The sequence below is a fragment of the Natrix helvetica genome (genome assembly GCF_964273705.1).
Source record: "Natrix helvetica genome assembly, chromosome: 2".
In the NCBI taxonomy this organism is placed as follows: domain Eukaryota; kingdom Metazoa; phylum Chordata; class Lepidosauria; order Squamata; family Natricidae; genus Natrix; species Natrix helvetica.
In genome coordinates, this window is record NC_138552.1 from 199,719,476 (window position 1) to 199,739,712 (window position 20,237).

The 20,237-nt window shown below is 38.4% G+C and overlaps 1 protein-coding gene across 5 annotated transcripts in view; it reads right to left on the reverse strand.

Moving 5' to 3' along the window:
- Positions 1 to 20,237, reverse strand: part of AHI1 (Abelson helper integration site 1) — an 81,897-nt gene that overhangs the window by 34,754 nt on the left and 26,906 nt on the right. For all 5 annotated transcript variants that reach the window (XM_081945024.1, XM_081945021.1, XM_081945023.1 and 2 more), the window contains exons 16-19: positions 18,548 to 18,678; positions 17,469 to 17,609; positions 16,575 to 16,777; positions 7,811 to 7,886 (exon numbers count right to left, since the gene is read on the reverse strand). In XM_081945024.1, coding sequence (XP_081801150.1) covers positions 7,811 to 7,886; positions 16,575 to 16,777; positions 17,469 to 17,609; positions 18,548 to 18,678 — 551 coding nt within the window. The remainder of the gene's footprint in view (positions 1 to 7,810; positions 7,887 to 16,574; positions 16,778 to 17,468; positions 17,610 to 18,547; positions 18,679 to 20,237) is intronic.

Consider the following 20,237-nt stretch of genomic DNA (forward strand, 5'->3'; position numbering starts at 1 on the left):
TCCTGAGCCAGCTGTCATAAAAGGGCCATGGTTCCCCACCCCTGCCCGAGGGTCCCCAAGGATAACTTGAAAGGTACATTACTTTACCCTATCCTGATACATCTCTGAGTATCTTTTAGCTAAATAACTGATCAACTATCCAGGAGTGGGCTCTGGGATTTCACAGGGGTTCAGGAGAACCTCTAGGTAAGATTCTGTGCAGTTTGGAGAACCCCCAAATCCCACTGCTGGCTGGCACCGCCCACCCGACCCCACTGCTCCCAGGACTTCCCATGCGGCCCGTTTTGGATGCAGGTAAGTGCAGGGCGTGCACGGAGGCTCGGGGAGGGTTGGAAAAGGGCCTATTTCCAGCGTCCAGAGGGCCTCCGGAGCCTGGGGAGGCCGTTTTCATCCTCCCCGAGGCTTGAAGAAAGCTTCCAGAGCCCAGGGAGGGCAACCCCCCCCCCGCCATGGTGCAGGAGGCAGACTAGGCCACGCCCACCCAGCAATCGGGCAGAGAACCCCGCTAAAATTTTTGAAGCCCACCCCTGCAATTATCATATTGCTTATGTATGATATTGCTTTTTATTAAAATGGCTGGCTTTAAAATGGCGGGAGAGGTGTTTGTCTTCCATGCAATCTGACCTATCCTTAAAAAAAAATGCTTCCAAAGAGTACCTGGGTTGCAGTCATCAATATTGTATCACTGAACTGAGCAGAGTAAGAATTGAGGGATTTTGGAAAGAAGTTAAAGGGCTTAAGTTATTCCTTGAGATTCTCCAAAATAGGGAGAACTGTCCCAGGCTCTAATTTTTACATTGCTCAGTATTTTTGCAAGACTGCCAGAATCATGATAACTGGATTTGAAATCATCCTGAATACAATAATCCTCTTAGTTTGCATGGTACACTGATAGAAATCTCATTTTGGAATCTGCTTTTAATGATGAAAAGAAGGTTTACAATCCTATAAATAAAAAGCACACATGAGTTACATGTGAATTAGCGTACATCTCATTTCTAATAAGTCAGGATTCTCTAATGCTTTGGTTTACCATTCCCTAAGAATGTGGCTAATGGTTTGCCAGAACAAGCAGTGAAAGGATCTGAAGTATATAATGACCTGGAGCCAGGTTATTTTTAGGGTTTTAGGCCACATGACCATGGAGACATCTTCGGACAGCGCAGGCTCTTCAGCTTAGAAACTGATATGAGCACTGCCCCTAGAGCCAGAAATGATTAACACATATGTGCAAGGGGAACCTTTACCTTCTTCAATTACTTCTGTTTGTCCCATTAGATCCAATGGGATGGGCCTTCTCCAAGTTCCATCTATTAAATATAGGCAGTTCTCAACTTATGACCATTTGTTTGGTGATGGTCCAAAGTTAAGGCGGCCTCAGAAAAAATAACATACAACCATCCACAAAGTTATGACTATCACACTATTGCTGAGGTCACATGATTGCAATTTGAGCACTTGGCAATCAGATTGCCTTTATAACAATCACAATGTCTTACAGGCACATGATAGCAAATTGTGACCTTCGCAGCTGGCTTCTGGTAATTAGAGAAGCCAGATTTCCTTAATGAAGCATGATACACTTAACAATTACAATTTGCCTAACGCCCATGATAAAAATGTTTGTATATCAGCTATGGTCATATGATGATTCATTTAATGACTGTCGCCATCTCAAGCATATGGTTCCAGGCAACTAATAACTTCTTTATTTACAACCAGAGGTGGTATTCTACTGGTTTGGACCAGTAGCGGAAATCGCGGGTGCCTCAAAAGCGCATGCGCGGAAGGCTGTGTGCATGTGTGAAGGTGGCGCGTCCGAGCGAAGAGAGCGCACATGCTCACATTTACAAATCGGTAGGGGCATAAGTGAATACCACCCCTGTTAATAACCCCTTTCTTCCATCACGGTACCAATATGGTTTAAAGAAATTTGAAGCTGATTTCATAAGGAGACACTAACCAAACTAGACATATTAAGCTTTCCATAAAATACATGATGCTTCCCTGTGTCTCAGACCATGTCTTGCAAGTACAAATTATTGTAATAGTTTACCCTCAAGTTTTTCTTTTTCTTTCCTTTTCTTTTTCTCTTTCTCTCTCTCTTTCTCTTCCTCCCTCCCTCTTTCTTTACCACTCATCTCCCTCAGAGAGGAACATTTATATTCTGGTTTTTTTGTGATAGCAAAAGATTGCTTATGTAGGGGCTGCCTTAGTTTTAGTTTTAACAATGATGTGAGATGTATGGAGCTAACACAAAGTGCTAGCCCAAAGTCATCCATTGAGTTCTCTTCTTGAGAGGGGACTATAATACAGCTCTTGACAGTCCACACCCAACATTTTAACCAATACATTACTGGCTCTTATTTAATTATTTATTTGCCAGAATACATTTTCATATTTCAAATGTCTTTCCTTCCCACTACAGTTAACACCAGAAATAACGTTAAATCTCCATAAATATTGCAAGAGTGTAAATTTCCTGGCCACAAACAAGGTTTTGGATTGAATTCAGGATTCTTCCACTTTTTTTCTTTAATGTTGAAATAAACAACATTTTTCTCCAGATTCTGAAGTATCCCATAAATTTTGGGGAATTCTTATAAAATGCACAGATGCAATCAACAGCTAGAGGAAAAAGGACACACTTTTTCCTAGGCACGGCTTCCCACAGAACATTTTTCTCCAATTAATTTTTTCCTCTTCTTTTCCCAAATCCTATGCACAGCACAACATGCCTACTTATTAATACAAACATACAACTATAAACTAATCAATTTTTTCATAAGGGCTAAAAAAGATATGAATGCATTAGATGTATTATGTAACTATTTAAAAAAAAAAACCAGATAGCTGTTAGATTCTAGAAGAATGGAGCACAAAAGGAATTGAAGACAATGGTAGAGCTTAGCTTATATACAAGTTGCACTATATATACATGTATAGTGAATACATATATGTATGCATGTTTGTATGTATACACATCTTCACTATACATGTATACATATACATACATATATACAACACATGTATGTAAAGTATAGGAAAGTACAACCTGTATATAAGGAATGTCCAACCATTGTTTTCAATTATGTACTCCATTTTTTAGAATATGTATTACATTATATGTATATGTATACTACATGTACAGTGCGTATGTGTGTGTGCATATGCGTATTTCAGAGGTGGTATTCAGCAGGTTCTAGCCAGTTCTGGAGAACCAGTAGCGGAAATTTTGGGTAGTTCGGAGAACCAGTAAATACCACCTCTGATTGGCCCCACCCCCATCTATTCTCTGCCTCCCGAGTCCCAGCTGATTGGGAGGAAATGGGGATTTTGCTGTAACCTTCCCCTTGAGTGGGGAGGGAATGGAGATTTTACAGTATCCTTCCCCTGCTATGCCCACCAATCCACGCCCACAGAACCGGTAGTAAAAAAAAAAAATCCCATCACTGGCTTTTCTTTTTGGGATTCATGGCAGATTTCTGAAAATATTTAACTATTATTTATTGGTTAAAAATCAAAGAAGAAAACACTTTCCCATTATTTAGCAATGTTACCTCTGAGGTTCCAGGAACTACAAGAAAAGGATTGAGTAGGCACTGACTGTCCCATTCTGCTTTTTAACTAGAATTAAACTATTGTGTTCTAAGAGTGGGTTTAATTGTGGACTAATTTTAGGACATAGTTTGGGGGCTCAGATGAACTAATCTACTCTTTGTAAACCACAAAGTGATTACGCATGTCAAGCCCCACTAAATATCCAATGTTTTGCACCTTCAATGCAAAAACCCTGAGCAAATTGTTCTCTAGCTTTTATTAAGGATTATATTTACTCACACTCAGCTATTGTAAAAGTTTGGCACTACAGCAGTAATGCTCACATGTTGGTAGGCTAATAAACATATATAGTCCTTTATTATTTACTGCTGGAAAAAAAGGAAGTTATATTGTAATGTAATTTTTAACACGCATATGACACTAACATATAGGTTCTGGTTACTTGTCACTGGCAATTTACTTTGTACATGGTTTACAAAGTAAACAAAATTTACAAACTAATGGAAGAAAACCAAATATATATCTGTTACTTATTTTTTGGAATGGAATAAAGCAACTTCCTCAATCTTGATTCCCTTCTGATGGGTTCCAGCTTCCCAAATCCCTCTTGGCTATATGGAGGCACAAGGCTGAAGAAAACTATCTTAGAGATAAACTTAGGTTGTCACGATTTTGCCACAGCTAATGGTGACAGATATGGAAAATCTTTTCCCATGTCTCTCTAAAAATGATATTCTGATAGCAGAGGGATCATAGCAATGAACCCAGAAGAGATAAACGTAAGTTTCATTGTCACCTAAACATTACGACTGTTCTCATGGGAACTTTGACGAAACAATGTTGTTCCTTTCCCAATATTTTACATTGGTTATTCTAGAATTCCAATGGCACTAAGATATTGTTTGCATTTTTTTGCTTCATTTACTAAAATAATGTATATATATATTAAAAGAACTGATATTAATCTGATCAATAAAATGCCCAGTTTAAGGTCACCGCTGCAAACTGAAGTTCTTTCAATATTTAAAACATAAGCAATAATTTACATAGTATGAAGAATTAGAAATTATTAACATACTGCATTTGTAAAATCTACAATGGCACATCATTAATTAATCAAGATTCAGAGAGCTGTGGGGACCTGATTTTATTTTCAACAGACCCCTGGCATAGATGTTTGGATCTGTCTTTTATGGGGATTTCAGGTTCGGGTTTTGTTTCTAGAATTTAATTTTAGCAATTTCCTTTATTTGATATGCCTTTCTCTCCTTGGTGGGCTAGAAACCAGGAGACAGTGAGTTCTAAGCCCACTTTAGGCATAAAAATCAGCTGTATGACCAGTCACTCTCTCATATCTCTCTCGCCCAACCCACCTCACAAGGTTGTTGTTCTGAGAATAATAGGAGAAGGAAGAAGTATTATGTATGTTTGCTGTCTTGAGTTATTTATAAAGTAATAAAGGCGGGATAACAAACTCAAATTAATAAATAATGCCACAACACACTGAAACCGCTTGGGAAAGGGATATGTGGGTCTGTGTGCAAGATAAATAAATACAAATAAATAACCAGGCAGGGAGAATGCAATGATGGGGCCAAAAAAGGGAAATACATCTTAGGGCAGCTTTCTCCAAGTTGACACCTTCCAAGTGAGTTCCACAGAACGAAGGTGGAGATGGGAGCTGTACTGCTGTAGATCTATGAGGCATTACAGATTTTCTTTTGTTTAATCATCATTCGTTTAGCAACAGTTCAAAATTATGATGACGCTTGCTTGTGGCAAACTGGCAGGGAAGAGTACAAATGACAATCATCTGACACTGGAACATTGCAATAGCCTTAAGTGTGAGCTCGTTGCCAAACACCCAGATTGTGAACACACAACCATGGGCTCGAATAGCCAGAACTTCAAGGACCGACCATAAGTACTATTTGTGCAGTGCCCTCATAATGTCAAACAGTCACTGAATGAGTTGTCATTAACCTACCTGTATAACAAAGAGGGACATTCTAAGAACATTAATGCTGATCAAAACCTATTTTGATAAAGGGCTCCATAAAATCAGTGAAATATGGCATGCCTTTTAGCTCACTGCAGTGATCCTAGTTGTTGAACATGATAGGATTAGTGCCTTAGCCTGATGACTGGAAGAGGTCTGAGAAGTTTAGATTATCCTCCCTCCTGCATTCTAGCAATTTATTAGTTTACTTGGACTTCAGTAAGGCTTTTGATAAGGTAGACCATAACCTACTACTAAATAAAGTAGAAGAATGTGGGTTAGACAGCATCACCACCAGATGGATTCGTAACTGGCTGACCAACCGCACTCAACGTGTAGTCCTCAATGGAACTGCATCTACATGGAGGGAATTATGCAGTGGAGTACCCCAAGGCTCTGTTTTAGGCTCAGTACTCTTCAACATCTTCATCAATGATTTGGATGAGGGAATAAATGGGGAACTCATCAAATTTGCCGATGACACCAAGCTGGCAGGAATAGCCAACACTCCAGAAGACAGGCTTAAGATACAGAAGGATCTTGACAAACTTGAACATTGGGCACTAGCTAATAAAATGAAATTCAATGGTGAAAAGAGTAAGGTTCTACATTTAGGGAACAAAAATGGAATGCACAGGTACAGTTTAGGTGGTACTGTGCTCAATAGTAGTAACTGTGAGAGGGATCTTGGAGTCCTAGTGGACAACCATTTAAATATGAGCCAGCAGTGTGCAGCAGCTGCCAAAAAAGCCAACCCAGTTCTAGGCTGCATCAACAGAGGGATAGAATCAAGATCAAGTGAAGTGTTAATACCACTTTATAATGCCTTGGTAAAGCCACACTTGGAATACTGCATTCAGTTCTGGTCGCCACGATGTAAAAAAGATGTGGAGACTCTAGAAAGAGTGCAGAGAAGAGCAACAAAGATGATTAGGGGACTGGAGACTAAAACATATGAAGAACAGTTGCAGGAACTGGGTATGTCTAGTTTAATGAAAAGAAGGACTAGGGGAGACATGATAGCAGTGTTCCAATATCTCAGGGGTTGCCACAAAGAAGAGGGAGTCAAACTATTCTCCAAGGCACCTGAGGGTAGAACAAGAAGCAATGGGTGGATACTAATCAAGGAGAGAAGCAACTTAGAACTGAGGAGAAACTTCCTGACAGTTAGAACAATTAATCAGTGGAACAGCTTGCCTCCAGAAGTTGTGAATGCCCCAACACTGGAAGTCTTTAAGAAGATGTTGGATAGCCATTTGTTTGAAACGGTATAGGGTTTCCTGCCTAGGCAGGGGGTTGGACTAGAAGACCTCCAAGGTCCCCTCCAACTCTACTATTGTATTGTATTGTATTGTATTGTATTGTATTAATATGGTACTTTTTAAAACTACCAATAGGGTAGAACATCTTGATCCACCTGAAATGTTGTAATCTGTATCCACAATAAACTTGTTTCATTAACGAAGAAGTTATGAAAATTTAATAAAAAGAAACCAAGAGATAAAATGAGATTAATTCTTTATCCTTTGCATTTATCTCTTTGCCTAAAATTCCTGAAAATTCCTGTCCTATTGGAGGAGGGGATGACAACCATTTGTGTTTCCCCTCCACTAACTAATGTGAACCATCAACCTTGCCTTGGGTCAGTCAAGCTGTCAGATGAAGTGAGATGTGTCCATATTCTGTCTAAACCAATTTGGGTTTTGTTTTTCAGTACTGCCTTTGATTCCGAATCACCTTTTGAGGCAGAACTGATGTAGCACAAGCATCTTATCTGCTTATCCCAGTTGTGGGACTGCTATGACCCCCCCCCCCCCAGTTCTCTGTAACAAGGAATTAAAAAAACCAAACATTACATTATAGGTAGATTCAGTCACAATATATTTTCCTTTTAGAGTGAGAACCCGGGTTATACTGCAATAATCTATGATACATAGATGCAGAATCAAAGGGTTTACTGTATTGCAACATGGTTTAGACAAAATTTGCTTTGCTTAATTTTTCTTACATTTCGAACAACTGCTACTTTGATTCCAGTTGTCTGCCATTCATCTCTGTATCAGTGTTAGCTCTAAGTGCATTGAGTAAATATATATTATAGTAAATATTATTCACACAAAAAAATCAGTCACTGAACAAGGAAGGTCATTTTATATGATCACAGAACGCCTCAAAAGTACATTAATAACCACAGTAAAATATACATTACCACTATAGTAAGAAAAGGATATGGTGGACTCATTTATATACCTAGATTGTTTGTCAGTCTTAATCTGGAATGTGGTGGCAGCAACGATTGGCTAGGAAGTATTGGACTGGAACTGGCCTGCAAAAGAAAAATTGAAATATAATTGAGATACAAGAGCTAAACTGCAAAGCATTACCCATGGTAAAAGTAATTGTTGTATTCAGTGGTGGGTTTCAAAATTTTTTAGAACCTCTTCTGTAGGTGTGGCCTGTTTTGTGGGAGTGGCTTGGCAGTCATGGGACTGGGTGGGAGTGGCTTGGCAGTTCATGTGACCAGGTGGGAGTAGCTGGGCAGTCATGTGACTGGGTGGGTGTGGCCAACTTGCAAAATGTGGTGAAACTCATTTAACAATGCTCTTGCTTAGCAACCAAAATGTTGGCTCAGAAACTCTGGCATTTGAAGCACGCAAGTCTTAAAGCTGTCAAGTTACAAGACCCTTGCACCCCTAACCTTTAGAAAAAAAAAACCAGGGGTGTTCAAACTTGACAGCTTTAAGACTTGTGGACTTCAACTGCCAGAATTCCTTCTCAAGTCATGTTGGCTCAGGAACTCTGGCATTGAAGTGTGCAAGTCTTAAAGCTGTCAAGTTACAAGACCCTTGAACCCCTAACCCTTTAAAAAAAAACCAGGAGTGTGCAAACTTGACAGCTTTAAGACTTGTGGACTTCAACTCCCAGAATTCCTACATACATACATACATGCATGCATGCATACATATATGTGCAATTTGTATGACTCACCAGCATCTGCATCTATAGATAAAAGTATGCCAATAAAATGTACATTCATTTCACTGTCTCCCATCTATGATCCAGCTAGAAGTATTCATCCATTTACAATTTTTTTCCCACTTTTAAAATGATCTTCATCTTGACAATATTCATTGTTACATTTAGCATAAAAGATAGGTAGTGGATACTACATATCGAACATTTTGTATATCATCTTAAAACATGCTCACTAAATATCGGAATTCCATATGATACGAAACAGAAAATTCTTTTTCCTATTAAAAAAATTGTACTGAGAAAATGGAATTAATTCATTGCATCATATTGTTCTTACCTTGATATGTACTTTTTTTAAAAAATAAAATGAATGATAATCTAACTAGTTTCCTCCTCTTTCTTTCTTAATGTTATCACATTTCAGAACCTAAAAACCCTCTGGTATTTGATCGACCTCTTAAACCAGTGACAATAGATGAAAGCAAGATCCTGCAACTTGCTTGCCATGTAGTTGGATCACAGCCCATTAAGATCCAGTGGCTCAAAGCTGGGAGAGAGCTTAGACCAGTGTTTCTCAACCTTGGCAACTTGAAGATGTCTGGACTTCAACTCCTAGAATTCCCCAGCCAGCTGGCTGGGAAATTCTGGGAGTTGAAATCCAGACATCTTCAAGTTTTCAAGGTTGAGAAACACTGGCTTAGATCCTCTGACAAATGCAGCTTCAGGTTGGCAAATGGAGCAGCTCTCTTAGAGATACAAGCAGTTACTAAAACTGATTCTGCGGAATATGTGTGCAAAGCCTCAAAGCAGCTGGAAGTGATTCTTCTAAGTCAAAAGTGGCAGTGAAAGGTACAGTTAAACTGAATATTTAGAGAGAGAACAATTCAAAGGCTGCCTGATTCTCCATCGCTTGTTCATTGTTTCGCCTGCCCGGATCGCCTCGGCGCCACTTTGGCTACTTACATCCATCCTCACCCGGCACCTGTGGCGACGTTGTCAAGACGAAGTGGCTTGGAAGCAAAGGGGCCTCGGAGCCCTGCCTAAGCAGCGGCGGGGCCCTCTCCCGGCTGGGCTCTTCCCTCTCGCTCTTCATCTTGATGTCGCTGCAGCTGCCGCGCGCGGACGCACAAAGGTAGCCAGAGTGGCACCGAAGTGGTCCAGGCGGGCAAAAGAGCGAGTGAGCGATGGAGGATCAGGCAGCCTGACCTACCACCTGCGAGCGGCGACGGAACGGGGAGGAAAGCGAGTGAGGGGGTGGGGCCGGCACTCCGTGAGGAACCTCTTCTAATTGGTTCGGTAGATTTATGGAACCTCTTCTACAGAGAGGTTAGAAGCAGCAGAAACCCAACCCCTGGTTGTATTAGTATAACAGTAATTCAATTTTGAAGAAGTAAAAACAGTTTGAAAAGAAATAGTTTTTTTTTAAAAAAAAGTTGAAATACCAATACATTATGAAATATAACTGCCTCCATTTATTTTTCTAAAAGGATGCATTAATACTTCCTTTTGGCATTATTTTTAATTATTGCGCCAACATTGTGGTCTTCAAACCTACAAGGTGTATGCCATTTTCTGTTTCTGAAAGTTGAAAAACCCTCTGGATTATTACATAAACTGTACTGTTTATTTGACATAGCTTGACAATTTTACTTTTTTTTTTAACCCCCTCAGCCTCAACAATTTTGATTGTCATGCCCAAGTCCTTCAAGATATATCAGAGGGGAAAAAAAGAAGTTCAAAGCCATGTTCTCTCTGCAGGAAGCTGTAGCAGAAGTATAGAGAGGCTACTTACAGTAACAGCTCAAAATTCAAAAAACTTGAGTTTATCAGTCCATAACATTAGAGTTAAAGAATACAATCTCCCTACTTTATAAAAAATATATTTCTTTTAAAATGACTGATTTCTAAGTAACTTCTTTCAGAATAGCCTTGGGGGGCATACTGCCTAATGCTTTGACAATGAACAAATGTATAAAAGGCTCAATCTTAAAACAGAGACGCAGATACCACCATCCAATTTATATATGGGAAGTTCGTAACTCTGTGATTCTATTTCAAGTATAATTTCCAAAAAAGTTGGCTGTTGGTTTTTTCAATCCTTTCCTATACATTTAGTGCATACGAACTGAGGAGGAACTCAAATCTATGAATCAAAGTTATCAGTTAAGGCCTGAGAAAGCAATTTATTTTCGAAAGACAGTTAAAAAAATATTTAGAAGCAGAAAACAATGAAAGTATTTGTTTCCTAACACAAATTGAAGTTGTAAATAATGTTGGTAATAATTAGGAATTAGGAAAAATATTACTTACAGGGCATAGAAGGGAACTAATTTATCATTGTATTTGGAATATTTCTTATTCACCAGAAAAGTTCTTATGTAGCAGATGATGTAGAAAATGTCACATATTATTTCATGTTTTCTGTTGTTTCTGTTTGTTTTTCATAGCAAGGCTTTACATACACATAAAGTACTTTTACTTTATGCTTATCTCTGTTACCAAGGTGAAGAGCCAGTGCTGAAACGTCTCCTTGGTCATGTAGCTGGCATGACTAAACCCAAAGGTGCACGGAACGCCTTCCCACCAAAGGTGGTCTCTATTTTTCTACTTGCATTTTTACATGCTCTCGAATTGCTAGGTTGGCAGAAGCTGGGACAAGTAACGGGAGCTCACTCCATTATGGGGTGCTAGGGATTCGAACCGCCGAACAGCTGACCTTTGTGATCAACAACCTCATTGTCTTAGCCACTGAGCCACCACATCCCTTTCAATTATGTCATTCAATTAGATAATCATTAACAGGGACAAAACTTAACATATTAAACCAATATAAACTACATAATATAAATAAATACATGGAGTTTAGAAAAAAGTTAGGTATTTTAATATGGCAACTAAAATGTAGTGTTTATTTTGAACGATTAGCTTTTTTTCCCTTTCACCTAGGCTCTATGAAAGTGAATATGAATGCGCTCTGAACAGAAAATCAGATCTGAAGATAACCTGAAGTGAATTGTCGCCAGCAGTTAAATCTCCAAGGCTTATTTGGCCAGCTTTCATAATTTATTACTCAACATATCAAAGCAGGTTTGGACTGGAACCCCTCTCCCCCTTTGGGCTTATTTCATCAGATTTCTCTGAATTAAAACTATTAATTGAAAGTATCCCAAAATCTTTTGATCTGCTTCTTTCCTGACCTGTGACAACTATTCCAGCTAAATGGTTTAATAATCTTAGGTAGTTTTTTTTTTCTAACAAGGGCACAAAACACTTTTAAAAACTCTAAAGGTTTCAGCCATATAGGAATTCAGCAACAATATTTTTCTTTTTTCCCTTATGTCAGCATATGGATAAATCCTTTTTCATTGAGAACTAACTATAGAGAAATAAATAAATAAACGTAATAAAAGGACAGGTAAAAAAAAGGTAAAAAAAAACTGCAAGAGAATGAGCTCTGAAGACAGAATTGACCGATGGAGGGACTGTCTGTACTTAGCCTACTGCTGTTCATTGTCTGAATTATTTCCAGAATTGGAAAGCCTGATTGTAAAAAAAAAAAAAAAAGGTAAAACTGATTCAAAGAAGGGATAGTGGTGGAAGAAGCAGCAGGCATATATCGTGAAAGAATTAAGCTCTGCTTCTTTAATAGTGATCTCCTCTGCACTGGTAGGACAAAGCAAATCTATTGTTAAGAACTCTTTTATTTGCAAGCTAACTTTTAGATGCTAAGCTACAAACCAGCCGTACCCCCATTCCAAATCTCATGCTGCTTTGTAGCCTAAGCCAAAGTATGTCCCAAAGGTGCTTTTTCAGGGGGCAACTGGACTTTTTTGTTTTGTTTTGAAGACATTCTGTTTCTCATCCAAGAAGCCTCTTCAGCTCTGACATGGAATGGAAGGATTTATATTCCTTGCAGACAGCTGGAGATTTATTTGTGTCCCAAGAGTCACCTGAATAGTCCTCCTGGTTCCTGTAGTGAGATAAACCTCCAAGTGCTTCAACAACCCTCTAATAGGATGCAAGGATCAAAAGAAAAAACAAGAAAGTCCAGTTGTCTCCTGAAAAAGCACCTTTGGGACTACCATGACCTGAGTGACTGAGAATCTCTACAGACTCTTAGGCAAAGTGCTACTTTTTAATCTCGGCCCACACACATTGCCCCCACTTCAGGAGAAAGTGGATTATTTTAAGAATTATGTAAACAATTAAATCATATGAGCGCTAGCAAACAAGGAAATCCACGCTGCTATTATCAGATAAAAGAATGGTTATTAGAAGAAACATATAATTCTTTTATTGGGTACAGGTAGTCCTCATTTAGTGACCACAATTGGAACAGGCAACAGTCATTAAGCAAAGCAACTGCTGAAACATCATGATTTTACTTCTGTTTTCCTTTGCTTTATAGGCCTGCAAAGTGGGTAAATGCATGGAATGGTTAGTTATTTCTTCATCACCATTGCAACTGCAAATGGCTGCAGTGCAAGGCAGTCGTTGAATGAGGATTACCTATACCGTTGAAAATATTAAAATTAGCTTAAAATACATAATAACAGTCCTACTGATGCATGAAAAGCTAGCAGACCTCTGCTTCATTTAATAGGATTATTTTGCACACTCATGCTAAATGAATACATCGGCGACGTATTTTTTTAAGCCTTCTCTTCACAATCCAAATGAAATGCATTAAGGTTCATTGGTGCACACTGCAGCTTCTACTACATCACTTACACTTACTTTCTCCTGCCATTAAACACTATTAAGCAGACTAAACTCACCTGAAAAAGTGCTTTGTTTAGTGCTGTGTGCTAATTGGGGCAGTGGAAGTCAAAAACGTATCTGGATTTCAAATGCTTGTTAGAAGTGGTTTTGGGCTGCACACAATTCCAAGTGAATGAACGGGGGAATTATTTAATTTTGTTTAGCCATTCCTGGGGCCCAACAGGAGCAAATCCAAATTGCATTAATTAGCCTGCTTCTTTGTTCAGGATAAGCTCTAATGCTACCCTAGTGTTTATGGTTGCACCATTCACTTTCATGTACAGTTAAGTATTATTCTATCAATGCAGGAGTAGTTTTCATATGAAATGAATATGTCTGATTATCATTTGCAGTTTATTTAAAGAATACTCTTGAAAAATGTGATTTCTGTGAACATGCAACAGAGTTGTAGACAAATGAAAAGAAAAATAGCAAAAACTGATACCTCCCCTGCCTGCAGTAGAAGTGGCTTGCACGAACCCTCAGGGATCATTGTTATTAAAGAATGTTATTGTTATTAAAGAATGTGCACTATCAGATAGGTAAATATATAGTGACCAATGGTGAGATGTAATTTGACATCAGTCTTCCAATGATGTCTATAAAGGTAGACTGACCTCTACTTTCCTATGTTTTAAGTTAACATGCCAGCATATAATAGGACCTATGGAACGATTACTGTGAGGCAATAATTTCTGAAATGCAGGCTGTGGGAAGAAATTGCTAAACACCTTTTCAACAACAAGAAAAGGTTGGCTAAGATAACAAACACCAATCAACTTATTCTTTTCACAACGCTTTGCTTGCTTAACATAAAAACCACAGTTCTATCTTGGATAGTATATTACAAGGCCCAAGTGGAGTAGAATTACAAGTACAAAAAGTATTTTTGTGTGTGTGTGTATGTTTAAAGAGATAGAAAAGCCTACACATTTCTGCCAAGTTTAAACAGAGCTGTTTTGCATTTGCTTTATAATCTATGGGAATTATGCAAATACTCCTTTTCAGAGAGCCTAATTTTCATGTTTAAAAAAAAAAGTGTACGCCACCCAAAAATAAAAGAGAATCCAGGTAAATTCAGGTTCCAACAAGCTAAGAACAATTTTGCTGATTAGTTCCTGATAATACAGGGCTGTGACCTTTACAATTAGAAGAATAAAAATTTTCATACATGGTTGCAAGTCAAATTAGGCTGGGAAAGTCAGCACTGTAATTTGTCCTTTTCTGGAGTTTTGGCCTTTGTGAATAAAGTTAATCCTTCAAATTACAGTTTTGTCACAGTGTGCAGCAGGCAATGATTAGCTCTAAGTAAGTCTGCAATCTCTTTTGTTTTGTACTGGAGTGGTTTTACATGCAACCCTCCCCTCAGGTAGAAAAATAGTCCTTTACAACATTATCCAGGCAAAGCTGTACTTTGACCCTATGTACAGACTTATCACTTGCTATTATCTTATATTGCGCCCCCCCCCCCCAGCATAATGAGAAAAAGCCCAAGCCTAATGGTTCAAGAAAACATTTCACTGACAAGAAGGGTTTGAAACTTTTTCTAATGCCATTTGAACATTTTACATTCATCTCCAGGAGAAAAACTATGCACCAATTCCGCCAGAGAAAGCCATCAGAAACCCAGCCAAATTTACCAGCTTGTTTTCTGAACTTGGGAGCAGTGGTTGCTATGAGAGCTTGTTTTCTTCTCTATAAATGGGACTCAAAGCAGTGCAACTATAGTCACCACCTTGTCAATTTGTCAAGGCGCACCTGGAGAGATTTCTCAAGAGCTCCATTTCCCCCCTTGGTGTAAAGGCAGGAAATGCCTACCATAGCTTCATCCAGCCCTCCCTCAGTTTGCACAATGCAAGTTCTCTAGAATATTGTATTCTTGCAACAATTGACCTCAAATAGGGTTTTTTTTTCCTGAAGGCCGTGGAAGGAACCAAGTACACCTGCTTGCCACCACAGCACCACATTAATGCAATCAGCCAAGTGGTGAATAAGGGTTTTTTTTAAACCTCTTTACTGTGACTTTATTAATGTTGCACATTATTGTATGCTTTCTGTCTTGGTAATGCAGTTGACTGTTAAAATGGGGGGCAGGGGGGGGGAAAGAATATACTCCAAAGCTCTTTTTCTCTCTCTCTTGTATTCCCAGCCTCCCTGAAATTGCTGAACTACCACTATCACATTCCTAACCACTGAAATGGGTTGGAGATGCCGGGAGCCATATTTGAAGGTCTAACATCTGGCACATCGACATAAAATGGACTCATTTTCAAACCTGAACAGAGATGCAGAGATGGCAGTCAGTCTATATAACTGTAATCTATTTACATTAAACCAAATAGTTCCACAGGCAATTAATTTACTGGGAGTTAATTAAGGATAATGTTATGTCTTTTTCTAAATAGGTTGCAAAGAGGGCTGAGTCAAACTTCAAGAAGCATTAACAGAACTTATAAAGGAAAAAAGGCTCATGACATAGGGCTGCTACTGTTGGTAAAACAGTGAACCAAATATTATTAAATATTCTGCTATATTAGGTTAGTAATTAAATTGTAGGACTTGGAAGACTACAAAAGAAATTCAGGTACAAATTATTCAAATATAGTTGAGGATCAATGTAGAAGAAACAGTTGCTGTTTTCCAACCTGCAACAACTATTTAAAGAGCAATATTTTAGATATTAGTTTTATTTTACAGCTATGTTTGTTTATGATCATTACATTTATGCTCTATTTCTTAAAATCAATCTGGCAGTAAGTCACCATGTTAAGAAAATGCCCTTATCCCTAATGCCACCCAGTGGAACAATTACCCTTAGAAGAGTTTGAAATCCAACATCCTGTGATTGCACAATAGTCTACAAGCTCTCTTATGGTAAGCCTACTCATGATATTCAGAGGCATAACATCATCGTAAGGAAGGCAAATGGCTGCTGCCAGGTGTGTGGGGGTAGGGGCAATACAGAACAGCACGAGGACTTGGGACGGCTATTATTGGATCGGAAAGACTTATTTGAGATACTTGCAATCTATCCTGCTGGCTTCCTCATTGAATTTGCTTGTGAGAAGCCGTCAGGAAAGGGCCCAAAGAATGATCATGTGACACTGCAAACATTGCAATTATGAACCAGTTGCCAAATGCCCAGATTACATTCACAGGACCACAGGAGTGCTGTGATAGTTGGAACTTCAAGGACCGATTGTAAGTACCATTCATTCAGCATTGTTGTTAACTTTAGTCACTGAACTTGTACTGGAATTTTTTAAGTGAACTTTACCGTAACAGAATCCAGCCTTTGCTTGACTTTTTGCATCCTCATTGATATTCTTGCAACATTTGCAAACTGGTCAGCTGACGACATCATCAGATTCTTCTGGGCAGGAACACTGGCAGACATGCTGAGAGTTTGTGGGCTTTTGGGGGACTTGGTTAGTTGTGATCCACTCAAGTCCTTTACTGCCTCAATCCCCTGCTTGGCCACTGAAGAGGGCAAAGTTTGAAAAAAAGGTGTGAACAATATTAACCCTGTCATCATAAAAGAGTACTGAATCCCAGCTATCGTGGGAATTAAGGATGTATGCAGTAAAGCTATAAAGCAGAAAATTATAAGATAGCCCACTATCATTTAAATGTCTGCAGATTAGGTATCTCTATGGAGGCAGTCAAAGGACCTCAAAAGCTTTTTATTTAAACTTTCTTGCTATGAGTTCAAGTACCATCACTTACAGGTAGTTCCCCACTTATGACTCCAACTGGAACCAAAATCTCCGATGCTAAGTAAGAGAATCACACATGATTTTGCTACCTTTTCTGCCATGGTTAAGTGAATCATTGCAGTTGTTAAGTAAGTCACATTGTCATTAAATGAATCCAGCTTGCTCCACTGACTTTGCTTGTCGGAAGCTGACTGGAAAGGTTGCAAATGGCAGTCATGTGTCCCTGGGACACTGTGACTGTCAAAAATACATGCAGATTGCCAGATGCCCAAATTTTGATCAGGTAACGATGTTGATGGTACAAGTGCAAGACCTTTTTCCAGTGCCATTGTAACTTTGAACAGTCACTAAATGAATGGTTGTAAGTGGAGGACTCTGTATTTAGAAAAAGGCGACTTCAAACTTTCATAACTAAGGTGGGACTTGAATACACACAAACACACACACAAAATTACCTTTGTAATCATAAATGTACACAAGGATTGGCTGATTCTGACTAAAGGAACAAAATGCCACCATATGCTCATGCGGATGGAAAGCAACATCACGAAGGGAGGAAGTGAAAGAAAGATCAGAATACACAGCTACCTGATCACCTGCAAAAGAAAAGAAAAACCTATATGAGCAAATACTTTATTCACAAATGTTAAGATATATTTTTTTACAGCACAAGTTTGCGGGTACCCAAGCCAACTGAATCTAAAAATGAAAAGATGCTTTCAAGTTAAGAATTGTAAACAAATATCCTGCGGGGCTGGTATAATTCATCATTATCACTTTGGGATATAATGCATCATTAGTGGGTTTCGGATCCCGTTACAACCGATACGCTGTGACATGGCTGTGCGTCCTCGTCAGGCAAGTGCGCTGCGCACGCATGTGCACACCGCCACCCAGCAACACTCAGCTGCTTGGTGGAGGTCGCGCAGGTGCTGCATACTGTGCGCACATGCGCAATTGGCCCGTTTGCATCAAAAATCAGTAAGGAACGTGGCGGGCGGGTGGGCCAAATGAGCCACCGTTCCAGTACGGTGGCCGCTGCTCCTAGCTACCACTGGTACACCTGTAATGGGCCGTACCGCCCAGAACCCACACTGTAATGCATAATAAATAAATAAATGATTTATTTATTTATTTATTTTATTAGACTTATAAGCCGCTCCCTCTCCTCGAAGGGACTGATAAATATTTATGAATAATAATTGAATTATTAATGAATAAATTGTTATGGTTTGTTGCACTGGGTTTGGCATTTTTTGAATAATCTAGTTCTGGTGATTCCACTATTTGATGTAAACATGTATATCCTTATTGATACTATATCTTTGTATAATTTGATATTATATTGATGTACATCAATTTAAAATATAGATAGAAAGTAACTGGGAAGCATCACTTAACGTATACAAAACTCCCAAGAAAAAGGCTTCGAAACTTTTAATTTTCAACTAGAGTTATTTAGAAGGTCCTTTAAAAACATAGGTTACCTATAAATAAATATTTTATGTTTCTAACTTTTCAAAGAACAAGGTACCTGTTTCTAAATTCCAAACGTATGCTATACCATCTTCACTTCCAGAAAAGAGGAATGTTCCACATGGTGTTAAAGTGCTATGAATTTTTTCTCGATAGTTTGTAGCGCCAATATATTTCTTAGTAGCTAAGCTAAAAAATAGAGAGAGAAATCATGAATAAGAAAATCCAGAAATTCTACTCTCTCTACTGGACCCCTAAATTTTATGGAGAAATTGCAAAGTCTGTTCTTCTGTTATTTTAAAATAATAAAATATCCGTATCATGCCAAATGGTTTAGTGCTCCGGTTTCAAAATCATCTCAGTAATGTTGACTACAGAGATGTGTCTAATTGGATCTGGAAAGATATGCCTACCAGATTTTTTAAATCCTACATAGGATAGACCTGGATAAAAGATCTGAGAACCCTGGAGTTGTCTACTAACTATTAATATTAAAATATTAAATGGGTGAGAAAATCTATTCACTATAGACCATGAAGTGCTATTAATTCTAACAGTAATGCTCTAAATTCCTTTAGATGTGAACTGGAGATGTTTTGTAAAGGTGGGCTCCATATGCCACCAATCCTGGGTCTTTTATTTTCTTATAGCCAGTCTTTTTTCCCCCCATAAAATTTTCTTCCTCAGAAGTGCTTTGCTATTATCTTTGTTTTCATTGATTCTGTATCTGAAAAAGAAGCAAAATCTTTAGTTACTTTCATCAACTGCCGTATGGAGCTTTGTGGTTGCATAATTCTTAATGCTACTTTATCTGCAAAATATTTCATTTTCCATTCTCCTTGAATTCTGATCTTGATATCTGTTTAGTTTTTTGGAGTCTAAGAAGTCCAAGACTGCTAGAGCAATTACAAATAGCGAAAGGGGGAGTGGACATTGATGCCTTATGGCTGCATATGCCAAAAACCTGATAGCAGTATTAACATTGCAGAGGAAAAAATAAGCAGTAAAGTATTTCTTATTTCAAGTTTAAATGTGAAAAATCTGTCTTTACATTGCTTGAAGCAGCTGTTGGCAATAAATAAAGGATTTTCTTTGGAAAACATGCCTCTCGTATTGTTGTACTTATCTAATCCAATGTTCCTATGATTCCATGTTCCTGTTTTTTCTAATTTTGCATTCCAATCACTCTTTATTGGTACTATAGCTACGTATCTTTAATGTGGTATTTAAATCTTTTACATTCAATTCACTTTATAAATCTGTACCAACTCATCGCATCTTATTATATGGCGCCCAAATTTGTCCCAACATTTAGTCAACTCTATGTATCTTTCTTGAAAATATGGAATTAATTTGCATTCCCTCTTCCAGATTGTAATTTGATGTTCCTTCTCCTATGTAGGTTGGCTTTTCTCAGTCATGTTAAGCCCCATTACTATCCTTAGCACTCTCTCACCCTTCTCTTTTGGCTTCACTAGTAGGGATGGTACCTTTCAGTTCACATCCTTGCCAGCATCACGCTCAAATTCAATGAAGCTACTGAGCCTCCCCATTATGTTATAAGTAGGGGTGGGAGGGGAAGGACAGCTCGGAAAAGCTCATTTAATTGGATACTTCATGCCTTTAAGAGCTTTAAGACCAGGATATGTTACAATATCTAGAAGAAATGAGATGCCATTTTTTAAGAAATGCCTCAAACTATCCTGTAGTATTATTTAAATGGTATAAAACAGAAAAGTTTGAAATAC